The sequence below is a fragment of the Phyllostomus discolor genome, chromosome 11 (genome assembly GCF_004126475.2).
Source record: "Phyllostomus discolor isolate MPI-MPIP mPhyDis1 chromosome 11, mPhyDis1.pri.v3, whole genome shotgun sequence".
Classification (NCBI taxonomy): Eukaryota; Metazoa; Chordata; class Mammalia; order Chiroptera; family Phyllostomidae; genus Phyllostomus; species Phyllostomus discolor.
Window position 1 is genome coordinate 85,482,473 of NC_040913.2, and position 13,505 is coordinate 85,495,977.

Genomic DNA, 13,505 nt, shown 5'->3' on the forward strand with positions numbered 1-13,505 from the left:
GCGAGTGACAAAGGAACAGGAGGATTCAGAGCAGTTGACTGTATTTAAGGTTCCGTTTGAATTTGGAGGAGAGTTCACTGGAAGCGAAGAGAACATGTTGCAGGTGACGCCACACCGCAGAGGCGGCCAGGTCTGCCGTCTGCACTCTTTCAGTCGGTAGCGTGGATGGAGGTACATCCGATTCGCGGTCTGCTGTGCTGTAAGTAAACTGGGAAGTGGGAAATTTGACTTGCTAACAGGCATTACTTGCTGCGGAAATCTGTTGCTGACGGATGTTCGTGCAGTGGATGGTTATCCTCTGCAGAGGCAGAGTTTTGTTTTTGCTGAGAACATGCAAGCTCTCGCCCCTTGTGAAGTGACCGGCGATAATAACTTTTTGGTGGGCACGTTGGGACACTTAGATGGGACCAGTCATGGTGACTTCCTGTCGTTCTTGAACCACTGAACACCTCGAACAGGAGGGGTGGGAAACTTGGGGCAGGAAAAAGAGATTATTAACTTTGAAAGGTTTTTAACTAATGCAGATCAGGCTAATGCCAAAGCAACATTTTCACACTGGAAGCATTGTGTAGCATTCCTCGGGCCTCTTTAATTTATAGGTGTGTTTTGGGACAAACCTCAGATGCCAACTTGCACAATAGCCTCTTTGTCGTCCCAACTAGGGAGAGCCCTGCTTCACTGAGGTGGGGGGAAGGTCGTGTTGATTTAGATTCTTAGTGTCTAAGAAAACACTTCAAATCACATGCAGATACAAATCTGTCATTTGCAAATTTAGACAAATGGTTTTTAAATAGCCTTTAATGGGCAGTTGAGTGAAATTAGGACAAAGGAAAATGAATTACAGTGATAAAGTCTGTTCTTAAATATTTTTTGAAGTATTTGAAGCATTTGCCTGCAGGGAAAACCACAGGAAGCGGGGCAGGAGAAAGGTGAGTCCTCCCGGGTGGATTGGCACAGGAGGCTGTACCTGACCTTCAGACGGAGTATTAGAGCCACTCAGCATCAGCCTGTCCCCGATCAATAACATGGGCCGTGTGCAGAGGGTACTCTAGTGGTGGGGGGCTTTTGTTTGCTTGTGCTTTTTGAAGCACAAGAATATATTCAATCAATTTTAGTGATCTTCTAGGTTCCAACATATGTTGGCAGTTTAGCAGACTGTTGTTGTAGTCCTGGAGAGAGACAGAAATTAAGAGATTGTCGTTTGATAGGAAAATCAAAGAAATAAGGGGGTTGCGTTGAGGATCATTTATTTTCTTCTTCTATGGGAAATTAAATGATTGTTATTTGGGAAGCATCACCTGGAAAATGACCTTTCTTTTTATAACAGTTCTTCGTTTTTGAGAGCAGATGTTTTGAGGGTGATGAAGTGTAGTCCACATTATGTTTTCCAGTGGCCCTTTTCACTGGAGTTGCGGAAGTTACGTCTGGCAGTTCTTCATCGTCTCCGCCAGCAGTTAAAGGGGGTGTGGGTCAGGTTGAATCCTGGCTAATCTCATCTCATGTTCCAAAAATCTTTTCTGACAAGATGTGCGTCGAAACTACTAAACCAAAACATGTAACCGATTTGAGTTTTTCACATTCTCCATACTTCCGTCCGTCTCTGTTGTGTCTAAGAATGGTTAAAGAGAGAACGTGTAAAGTATGTTGAACGACGTGAAATAATTAACTGTTCTCGTATTGATCGTTTTCCCCTTGAGAATAAATGAGAAACTTGCTCCGCCGACCCGCACACGTGGAAGAGTGTAGTCACGCGAGGTGACGGCTTACTTCGCTGGAAGGGCTGATGAGCTGTTTGTTGTCTTTCGTAGGTCTCATCGCCACGACGTCGAGGAAACTAGATCGAGAGCAGCAAGACGAGCACATACTGGAAGTAAGCTGTTCCCTGTTTTTAATAATATAGTTGCAAATATCCCGGGAAGGAGCGATCTTCTTGACACTAACTAGTATTCATAGCTGTTACTATTGTTTGTTACATTAGCTTCCTGTCATTAATAACGGAAAACAAAACATTGTGGATATATTCTGTGTCCCCTGGATACCTCTTTCTGTCCCCAGGATGCCAGACCGCTGTCCTAAGTCCCACTATAATATTTGTACTTCACACATGCACACACACACAGAGTGAACAAAACTACAAACAGTTACTGAATTTCATTTTCATTTACATGAGTGATTTTTTATGCTTTCTACATCTTTTTCTCAGTGTTATGCTTCTCAGATATATGTCTATGAATAGATCTAATTCAACTTTTGAAACTGTAGTTAGAGTGTTTCCATTTTTTTTTGCTTTATCCAATTGGATTGTTTATGCAATTGAAACGGAAGTATATGAAGCCTGTGCTTTAAAACCATTTCTAAAATAAAAGCAGATTGGAAGTCTGACGCGCTTTTCTAAGATGTTCTCTCCCGATAAGCGTCTTGCTCTCACGGTGTATCTAAAGCGCCTCTAGTGTCTGGCCGTCTCTGCCTTGTCTTTGGCTGCCTGGCCCGTGCTGGCGGGCAGCAGATACGCTGCAGGGACAGGGAGCGGTGTCACGTGGAGGAGACGGTGGCGTTTACCGTGCTGCTGCCCGCAGACCAGGGTGAGGAGAGAGAAGGCAGCCCTGGAGAGGGAACCTAGCAGACCAACCCTGTCACCCCTGTTAACGTTTCTCTGTCACGTGCTAGAGCCCAGCGCTGAGTGTTAGTGCCAGACCTGGAAAAGACCAAGAGCTTTTTTTTAAATTGCGAATTTTCTGGACAACTCTTGCATTCTCTTCCGTGTGTGTCATTGGAAAAATTCTAAACAGTGGGTTTTTTTTTAAGTCCTCTCTTTGTGTCATATTGCTGTTCATAATGCCACTTGCTTACTTTCATTTCATGCATGCTTAGTCAAAATTTTCTGTTTTCAGTAAAACATTTCATTTTATAGTTCTCTCTCTGTCCGTACTACGTGTGTGTGTGTGTGTGAGAATATCCTGTTTAGAAAAGGTGCTTTCACAGCCCCAGTTACCCTCAGTAATTTCTCCATGTGTTGCCTCTGTTTAGTCACGGGTTGTACAGTCCTCTTGGGGTCATTTTTGTGTGTGGTAGAGCAGAGTTTCCATTTGCATGCTGTTACCACTGTGATCGACAGGGGGGCGAATCCGGTTCCTGAAGAAAGTAGCCGGGTGCCAGGGCGCCCAGGACAGCAGGCCCCAGGCTGGCCCCCGGCCCCAGGCCCCCGAGCAGCCAGTTGTGCGCCTCGCGCTCGAGCCCCTTGTCTCAGTGAATGTCAGGGCCGCGTGGGAACAGGCTCAGGATGCTTCTAAGACTTGGAAGATGCTGCGAAAGACATTGATGGGAAATAAGACTTCATAGTCGTGTGGTTTCACATCTTGTGCATTTCCCTGTAATCCTTTTGTGTGTGGTACATATATGACGGGCCAGTGCTGCTGGCTCTGATTTGACAGTCTGAAGGAAGTTTTTTTCAGTCACATGTTAGAAACTGTGTTACTGGCTCTTGGTTACTGAATCCAAGCTTAGGGACAATTTGGTGGTGAATATTATGAAGCATAGTACTCGGTTGTCTTTCTCTTTCATTTTTCTTTTTTCCCAAATATCATGTGAAAGCTGCTCAAAAAGAGATGTTCTGAGGCATTGAAATTACAATAGCAATTTTTATATTGCTTTGTTTTGAGAATTCAGGAAGGTAAATCGTGTGCTTGAAGCAAAGCAACTACTTTACTTAAATACTCTTGACAAGTACCGTCAGGATGCATTCGCACTTTCATAAATAACAGGACTCACACCCACCGGGCTTCGAAGAGGAAGCAGTCCCATGGGACCTCCAGTCCGCTTTAGTTTTGAGCATTTCACTAGTTAATTTTGGAGGGTGTGAGTGAGGGGAGAACAACCGTGTTACTAAAGTCGTTACCTTTAATCTATACACTGACGGAAGCACGGACAGTTGATTTAAGAATGGAATAGTGTCTTCTGTATCCAGAAGCATGCCCAGTGCATCCTCAAGAATTCCTGATTTTTACTCATCAATTTATCTCATTAAAAATTTATTTAGAATAAAAGTTATTTTATATTTCTTTCACTAAATATTTTATTTCATAAGTTGGTCTTAAATTCGAATGTTTATGTCCACCCTGTTAAACATGGAAAACTTCAGTGCAAGAGCCAAACAAAATAAAATGATGACTGTCAGTATTAAAAGGTATGCCGCTTACCATATATACATATATATAAAATTTATTTTCAGAGAGAGGGGGTGGGAGGGAAAGAGACATTGTTGCTTGTCTGGGGGACCTGGCTTGCAACCCTGGCATGTGTCCTGACTGGGAATCGAACGAACCTGTGACCTTTAAGTTCTCAGGCCAGCACTCAATCTACTAAGCCACACCAGCCAGAATGCATACCATATATTTTAAATTTATGATTTAACTTATTTTATTGATGAAGCTTAAAAAGGATAGTTTTTTAGTGTACTCTGTAGAGATTTTATTTTTAAGTATATGGAGTGTACATATATTTTTAAGACGACTCTAGATACTTGAAACAAAATCTTCGTGTATCACTCTTCCTTGACTTAAAAAGAGTACATTTTTGGTAGCTTGAGGTTTTGGTGATGGTCACATTATGGGAATAGTAATGTAAGCAGGAGAGGTGGCCTGGTGAGGCGGGGTCAGGATTCCCAGCCAGTCCTTCCTTAGCTCTTGCCCCTCCCCAAGTCCCTGTCTGAAAAGGAGAGGGCATTCTGCCCCCCTCACGGGGCAGTTGTCATGCAGAGAGGGGGTGGTCTGCGTCACAGAGCTGTGTGAACTGTGGACGTTTCTGCAGGTGCTGATGATCATCAGGAAGGGGACACTGACTTTTCACAGTATATTTTAAACGCATCTGTTGATCTGTTACCTTTAAAAACCAGGTCACCGTGACAGACAATGGGAGCCCCCCCAGATCAACCATTGCCAGAGTAATTGTGAAAATTCTTGATGAAAATGACAACAAACCCCAGTTCCTGCAAAAGTTCTACAAAATCAGACTCCCAGAGCGGGAAAAACCAGAACGGGAGCGAACCGCCAAGCGCGAGCCTATTTACCGGGTCATCGCCACTGACAAAGACGAGGGTCCCAACGCCGAGATCTCCTACAGCATCGAGGAGGGAAACGAGCACGGCAGGTTCTTCATTGAGCCCAAAACCGGGCTGGTTTCATCCAAGAAGTTTTCTGGAGCCGGAGAGTATGACATTCTTTCCGTGAGTTGAGATTAAGTCTTTGACCTTGCTATTTACACTGATTATTAATGTAGTGTTATGCCTCCTTCTCTCAACTCTATTCAACAAACAGCCTCAGTGTCTGTGAGCTGACACTGTGAGGTATGGGTTTGTTTTTCTCTCCTCGGCTGTCACTCCAGTCACTATTTGTTGAGTGTGATGCGAAGAGGTTGCTCTTTCCATCAAGCGCGTGGGATATGCAAATACAGATGTTAAATGTTTGAAATGGGTTGGGTTTAAGACCAAACCGATCCATGCTTCGGTTATGGGATGTTACTCCTACTAATTTGCTGTTTTTACCCCCTCTGCCCCTGTTGTATAGATTAAGGCCGTTGACAACGGTCGCCCCCAAAAGTGGTCCACCACTCGACTCCATATTGAATGGATCTCCAAACCCAAACCACCCCCGGAGCCTGCCTCTTTCGAGGAGTCGGTTTTCACCTTTACCGTGATGGAGAGCGATCCGGTCGCTCACATGATTGGCGTGATATCTGTGGAGCCTCCCAGCACCCCTCTCTGGTTTGACATCACGGGTGAGTGTTCCTCCTGACTGTCCCCGTCCTCGCACAGGCCACACGGAGGAGACCCTGTTTGTGCTTCCCTGGGTTTTGTTCCTGTCTCAGAATGTACAGTTGGGAAGTGAGACCCATCTGTTTTAATTTGCGGTGTTTTGATTGCGCAATTTATCACAATATCCAACATGTATTAAACTTGTTTAAAATAGGTGCTCTGTATGTACTGCCTCAATATGAAAATAAGATTTTTCAAAGTACACCAAGGCGCTACAGAGAAATCAAAACATATTGGTCCCAAAACACAGCTGTTTAATTTTTCCTTCAATTTTTCCTTCTTGATGTGTAGCATATGGCACATTACTATTTTCAGTGAATGTGACTTAAATGTTTAAAATACGTGTGCCCATGTGATTGTCGCACATCGGTATTTTATAAAGAATAAGCTTAAAATTTTTAATTCCATAACTTAAAACCAGTAGTGCCAACCATGATTTTTTTAGTTTCATTTACCTCGTTTTCGGTAGGAAGCTGGCTTCACTAGATGAAGTTACCCTATGATAAAAGTTGTCTGCCTGAGCCAGTATTCTTGGTCACTTAGTTTAGCTTAGACTTGGAACATAGTACCCTGTTCCAACATACCTAAAAAAGTTCACATCAGACTTTTACACTTTAGTTTATTTTTATTGTTTCTTCACACTATTTTAATTGTAAGGATATTTAAAACCAAAAGCGTGTATTATGACTCATCTCTAGTTAAAGCTTCATATCCCTTTTCCCTCATCTACCTCCGAGCCACGGCCCCCAAATGCTGTGGCAGGAGTTGAGCTGGTAGCACACAGGCTGCGGACTGTAGGGTGCAGGTGGCCTGGGCTTTTCCCCTTGAACTTTCACACGAGGCAGGCTGTTTTCATCATTCTGGCCAATGTATGACTTTGTGGGTGCCTTCAACACCTGTGAAACCACTACAGATTAGTTTTCAAGGAAAAACAATGAGGCTGTTTTCATAGTTGACCACAATCAAAATGGTTTGTTTGCTGCCTGCTACTTCCTATTGTGTTTCCAGAGGAGCAGGCTGCTCCCATGTAGCATTGAACTTTGCCGTTGAAGCCCGATGCCTTTGGACCTGGTCTGATTGACGGCTCTTCCTTGTTCTGTGCTTTCTTCCATGCTTGCTTGCTTCATTTTGGCTGTGCCAGGAGACACACTTGCTAGAGAAGTGTTTCACATCTTTCCGATGACTTGTGACCTGAACTGTACAGCAGAAGGTATCTGCTGCGATCACATAATTTGCCTCAGATTATGAGATCTGAAATACAAGCATCCGTTTTTAGAACTTTTTTATTTCCAGTGACTACGTAGTCTTCCATTGCATTTTCTTTTCGTAGTGTGCACATTTTCATAGTGGTCACCCATTTTCATTGCAAACCTACTGACTTCTCATCCATCCCTAGATCTTTCGTCTGAACTGAAGATTTTGGTGTGTGTGTGTGTTGTTGTTGTTGTTTTGCTTTTTGGTGAGATTTAGTAATAGAACTTCATTATCACGTCAAGACATTTTCATTCCATTTCATCATTGATGTATCTCAAGTTCAGTGGATTTGAAGAGTTTTATCTAGAGTATAATTAATTGGCAGTGCATTTGGATGATGTAAGTAGCCCAGAAACTCTTGCTTCATTATGCTTTGTTTGACAACAATGGAAAACATTTCAAATAGTTTATAAGAGTCATGACTAACTCTTGTTAACTACCACTGTTTTCTTCTGAGTTGACATTTATTTTTAGTCGTTATTTTATTAGGGCAGTATGCCCAAAGTGCCACAATTCTTTTCAAATAAGTAAACTTTTAAATGGCCAACCCTGATTACTAAATGATCTCTTCTATAGCTCCTGAGATATGTTAGATATTGAGAACCCCTAAAAACACAAATGACAGTAATTCATTGGCAACATCAGCAATGCTTGTCTCTTTTCCGAGTTGCCTCCTTGCCTCCTTTCACTTGGTCGCTCCTTGACAGTTAGGTCTCCACTTTGCATTACTGACAGCGAAGTCTTTCTCATTGCCCTTCTTCCCTTGTCTTTCAACATGAAAGCTCCTTGGAATCACCTTGATCAGTATTGATCAGTATACCAGAAAATATACTTACTGCCGTTAGCAATTAGAAAACTACAAAATCATTGACAAGTTTTCATCCTGTTACCTGATTTTACTTTCTCATTTGCCCTACTTTAAACCAGGTGGCAACTATGACAGTCACTTTGATGTGGACAAAGGCACCGGGACGATCATTGTTGCCAAACCTCTAGATGCAGAACAAAAGTCAAACTATAACCTCACGGTTGAGGCTACGGATGGAACCAACACGATACACACTCAGGTGAGTGAGGTATGAGTGGTGTGTTTGTCAGAGGAGGGGCCATGACACCTCGGGGACATAGGGTTCCACAGGTAAGTCCGCCACCTGCGGTTCTCAAATCAGATGTTACTATGATGACATAGTCAATATACAATAGATGCACATCAAGGATTTTTATTTCGGGGAAAGAAAATTAACTGCGAATGCCGATTTAGGCTTTGCATGTAATTAACCAGTGTTGAAAATTTTGAAAGAAGACTTTAAAAAAACACATTATTGTTATGTCACATGATCTTTTCATTTTTTACTCCTTTTCAACTGTGTTAGTATAAAGTGTATCCCTGTTGAGGATGAATTAATTGTCCGAGTCATTTTCATTGAAGCTGCTTAAAGCTGTGGCTACCTTCCCTAGGACCGTGTAAACTCACTGATAACATTGTCCTAATAATTCCTTTGGCGTCTTTATTTGTTCCCGATGATTAAGAGATGCCAGATACTGGGATTTCAAATAGAAATGTCAAAACTCTGTAAATTAAATTAAAATTCTGTTCTTTCTTATGAATTCTCTTTGATTTCTCAGTGTGGGCTATTTTGAGAATTTGTTGCACGCTTGCTATGTGCCAGGTATTGTTCTAGAAGCTGAATAGTAGGACACAAAGCCCTCCCCTCCTGGAGCTTACACCAGGAGAGGAGAAGCTACAGGCTTGTGGACAACCTGCTGTATCCAAAAAGCGAAAGGGAGAAGTTCAACGTTAGAGGACAAACTGCTTCCGAGCCCCCAACTTTCTACATTTAAACTATTTTAAATCTTACATGAGCCAGATCATCTGCTAAATCATTTAACTGAAGAATAAAAATTACAGTTTATGATGTCTTTTCCATTAAAAATGAGGAGATAATTTAAAGCCATTTGTGAAAACGTTTATTCCTCTTTCCAAATGCTTGTGATCTTGAGTCTATGTAAAATTGATACATGTACCATGCTTTGGTGTCGTTTTGAATTTGTCCTGTAAAAATTCTAGTGCAGCATTAAAATTTCAGTTTTGTTGTAATCGTTCTCATTGTAGAAGTTAGACTGCAGAGCATGAAAGTGAGAATAATAAAACCTCAAGAATTATAATAAATTCAACGGGAAAATTCTGAAAGGTTTAAAGACTATAACTGTAGGTGGACTAATTCAAATAATGAACTCACCAGAAATGTAGCAAAAGGGACTTAATAAGCGGTACAACACATCCTCATTACCAAAGACGGTGTATCCATCACACTGTAGCCTTTGTCCCTTGTTACATAAGTGAGTGGTTCACATGTCCCTTTCCCAGTAATTGTAGCTTCACTTGGTCCAGTTTAGCAGTTTAGTATGAAATATGGTGTAGATTGACTAGAATTTCTCTTAAGACCCAGAAAACATATTCTAGTCTTTTCTCTGGAATACAGTCTATCTTAAATTCAATCCTTCATTTATGCTTCGGTAATGGATTTTGAGCCATTTTAAGAGGGCCCCGGTCCAGGGAGAGGTGCCTGGGCCGACCTGATAGGGCGCAGGGCAAAGGGCACACAGCCAGTGCGTGGGTGTGGATTTCCAGTGTGGGGCTGAGCCGAGGGAAGCAGGAGTCCGGTCAGGGACGGAGCAGCAGGGAACACCTGCAGAGGGACACGGAAGCCAGATGGCTAGACGCGCCCTGGAACACAGCCAGGCAGATTCCAAGGTGTGGATACAGTGGAGGAACCAACAGAGCAGGTTCTGCCGCCTCAAGGTCAGTAGCAGCAGGTGTTAGGTGGGTGAGAGGTGTTGCAGAGCCCGGTGCTGCGCCAAGGTGTGTCCTCCGCCGGGGGGCAAGGGGGACAGGGGCGGCTGGGGGCAGGACCCCAGCATTCTGCTGCCATAGCCCTCTGGCTTTCCAGCCCTCTCTCGAGCGTTGGTGTTGCATACTCTGGAGCGGGCCATTTGGTTTGAATCCGAGCTCTCTCTGCCTCACCCCTGCCCTGGGCAGGTGGCTCCGACCCTCGATGCCTCCATCTTCCCACCCAGGTGCCCATGTGGCTAAGTGAGGTGGCCCTGGGGGCAGACCCTGTCACCAGTCGGCGCTCACAGACTGTTGGCTGTGGCACACCAGCACTGGTGTGGGCTCTGGCCCCCTGCTGACCCTTGAGTCACCTCCCTGTTTCCATTCGGGGTCCCTGCAATTCACCTTGCACTGCTGTCGCCACCATGGCCTGCCCACCTGGGAGGAAGGGCCCAGGTGAATTCCCTCTCATGAGAAGAGTCAGAGCACACAGGACACGGAACCCTCCAGCTTCTGCTCCGGAGTCACCTCCGCATATTCGATCCCGCCCCCTCCCTGCGCCTGCTTCCCTGTATTGTGTCAGTTCCCAGTCCTTCTCTCCAGGCTCTGAGAGCGAGGGAGGGCCTGGCCACCTCCTGCCTTCCCTGGCTGTGACGGAGGTCTCCCTCCTACCCCAGCATGCATCCACTTACCACCCGAAACCCAGGCCAGCAAAGCCTCGCTTCCTCCCCAACAGCTCTCTGAACGTTCCAGGCCAGGCCACCTCCGACTCAGACAGACTTCCTCGATCACATGGGAAACCTCATTAGACTCTGTGTACGAGACATCGTGAGTGACTGGGAAAGCTTCGTGAGGGCAGGGGCTGCCACAGTTGCTTTACTCTCCGCCCGTGTAGGGGCCCCGGAGATGCATCTGCTGAATTGCCTTGTCCATGACGGTTGTTTTCACTTTAGCTGTTCCTGTTTACCTGGGATTCATCGATCTTGGAGCAGGATTGAACTATGTCTGCCCCGCACTCCATGAGAAACATAATTTTTAAATTGGTGGTGGAAATAATAAATATATAATGGTTTCATCTATAGACATGACCTCTAGAGCCATCCCTTCCAGATCGTCATTGAATTTTAAGAGGCAGGCATCTATAGCTTTAAGTATTGACATAATTTTCACACAAAACCTTTCTGTGCCTTGGTGCTTGTTCATAATCACGCGACACGTGAATCCATTGCTGAGGTTTTGCAGGGGTGTCCAACCCACAGCCCACACCCAGGATGGCCATGAGTGTGGCTCAACACAATATCATAAATTTACTTAAAGCTTTTTTGTTGTTGTTCATCAGTTTTCATTAGTGCTTGAGTATCTAACGTGCATGACCTGAGATAACTCTTCTTCCACTGGGGCCAAGAGACGCCATTGGACACCCCCGTTTCAGGTTCCATGAGACCCTCTTCCCGCAGAGGCCTCCAGTTCCGTGCCCACAGTGCTGCGGTTGGTAGCTCTACCCCAGCGTTCCCGGGCTCCGGCTGCCCCTGCCGTTTGGACTAGCAAACCCCCTGCTCCGTGTGCGTGCCGGCGAGGCCCCGATTATCTGGTTCATGACTGTGCACCAGCTTTCATAAGCAGCAGTGGTCCCCACTGTGCCTCCCCACTGTGCCTCGTCCACACACGTCTTTGCAGTCTAAAAGTTAATCCCCTTACTGGTCAGTAAAAAGATTTCACTTGGAGCCCTGGCTGGCATAGCTCAGTGGACTGAGCGCGGGCTGCAAACCAAAGTGTCGCGGGTTCGATTCCCAGTCAGGGTACATGCCTAGGTTGTGGGCCATGACCCCCAGTAACTGCACACTGATGTTTCTCTCTCTCTCTTTCTCCCTCCCATCCCTCTCTAAAAATAAATAAATAAAATCTAAAAAAGAAAGAAAAAAGTATTCTTTAAAAAAAAGATTTCACTTAGGACTGAGTTTTGTTAGCATCTGGGTTTCTTTCTTTAAGGTTTTTATTCTACGTTAACATATGTACGGGGGTTTATCTTTACACAGTACTTAAAGTGCTGTCAGAAAATCAGTGTGCTCACTATTTGTGGATGGGTTTTATCACAAAAATATAAGAATTTTAAAGCACGTTCTTAATTTTTTTATAAGTATAAAAAACTATTGATAGGAATTTGGGGTCTCAAAGATTAGACAAGACATGCAAATATTGAGACCATGTAGCAGCTTCCTCACCTCAATAGCTTGATAATTACAGATTCAACTCTGATACGGGAAATTAGTCTTCTGTGAATCTTGGTGAAGTAAACTTGCTGTTACCGTTATGTGAGTAACCTAAAAATATCTCTTCTGCATTTCATAAAGAAATGTGTGAAAGGTGTTGCATTTTCTCTGCAACGTTAGTCTCAAGAATTTAAAAAGATTCTCATTATCATACTTATTTATGGAGGTAATATATCAGTGAAAAATCTAAAGACATTTTGATTTTAGATTTTTGTTGCTTTTCTCATGTTTGTGTTTCACTTTGCTAAAATATCAATTTCCCCCCCAATGTGCATCTGATTGTTTCCCTGATTATTTATTAAAATAGCATAATTAGGAATGTTATGGTGTGAATCATTTTGTCATTACAGGTATTCATCAAAGTGATAGACACAAATGACCATCGTCCTCAATTTTCTACATCAAAATACGAAGTTGTTATTCCCGAAGATACAGCGCCAGAAACAGAAATTTTGCAGATCAGTGCCGTGGATAAGGATGAAAAAAACAAACTCATCTACACTCTGCAGAGTAGCATCGATCCACTGAGTCTCAAGAAATTCCGCCTGGACCCCGCCACCGGCTCCCTGTACACCGCGGAAGCCCTTGACCATGAAGCGGCCCACCAGCACGTGCTCACGGTCATGGTAGGGCCGCTGCTCCCCCCACCCCCCGCCACCCTGTGGTTCTCCCCCCGCCTCCGTGGTTCCCGGAGGGTTCCACGCACTTGAGAGGGACTTTCAGTCGGAAGGAAAACTCCCAGCAGGATCCATAACGTGTCGCTTCTTTCAGGTGCGGGATCAAGATGTCCCCGTGAAGCGCAACTTCGCAAGGGTCGTGGTGAATGTCAGCGACACCAACGACCACGCGCCCTGGTTCACGAGCTCCTCCTACGAAGGGCGGGTGTATGAGTCGGCCGCCACCGGCTCGGTGGTGCTGCAGGTCACCGCCCTGGACAAGGACAAAGGGAGGAATGCTGAAGTGGTGTACTCCATCGAGTCAGGTATTTTGGGAGCGCTCCCTGGGTTCATAACGTTGTACTTGTTAAAAAATGTGTTTCTTCTTTGCTAAAATGAGCTCTGCATGTTAGAAGGTTTCTGTGTATCTCGCTGTAAAATTGCTTACATCGATCTTACGGGATAGGAGAAAGAGAAAAAGATTTTTTTAGACTTTTGACTCTCCAGAAAACTAGGCCAGAGAGTCCTAAGTTTGGTTCAAGTTCTTGGAGACTTACAATGTTAGCAGGATTCAGGGCTGAGAAGTCCTGCCATTCAGAAAACTTTATTTGACTAATTCAGTGTTTCTACAGTTGTTTTAACCACACAATCATTTCCCTTCTTGGACATTGAAACACTCTCGG

At 44.3% G+C, this 13,505-nt stretch overlaps 1 protein-coding gene across 3 annotated transcripts in view; it reads left to right on the forward strand.

Moving 5' to 3' along the window:
- Window positions 1-13,505, forward strand: part of FAT1 (FAT atypical cadherin 1) — a 127,714-nt gene that overhangs the window by 76,325 nt on the left and 37,884 nt on the right. For 2 of the 3 annotated variants that reach the window (XM_036011727.1, XM_028526451.2), the window contains exons 4-9: window positions 1,809-1,870; window positions 4,892-5,221; window positions 5,562-5,772; window positions 7,991-8,130; window positions 12,517-12,792; window positions 12,938-13,148. In XM_036011727.1, the coding sequence (XP_035867620.1) occupies window positions 1,809-1,870; window positions 4,892-5,221; window positions 5,562-5,772; window positions 7,991-8,130; window positions 12,517-12,792; window positions 12,938-13,148 (1,230 nt within the window). Of the gene's footprint in view, window positions 1-1,808; window positions 1,871-4,891; window positions 5,222-5,561; window positions 5,773-6,950; window positions 7,020-7,990; window positions 8,131-12,516; window positions 12,793-12,937; window positions 13,149-13,505 lie in introns of all 3 variants that reach the window. The other variant, XM_036011728.1, reaches the window with a different exon arrangement.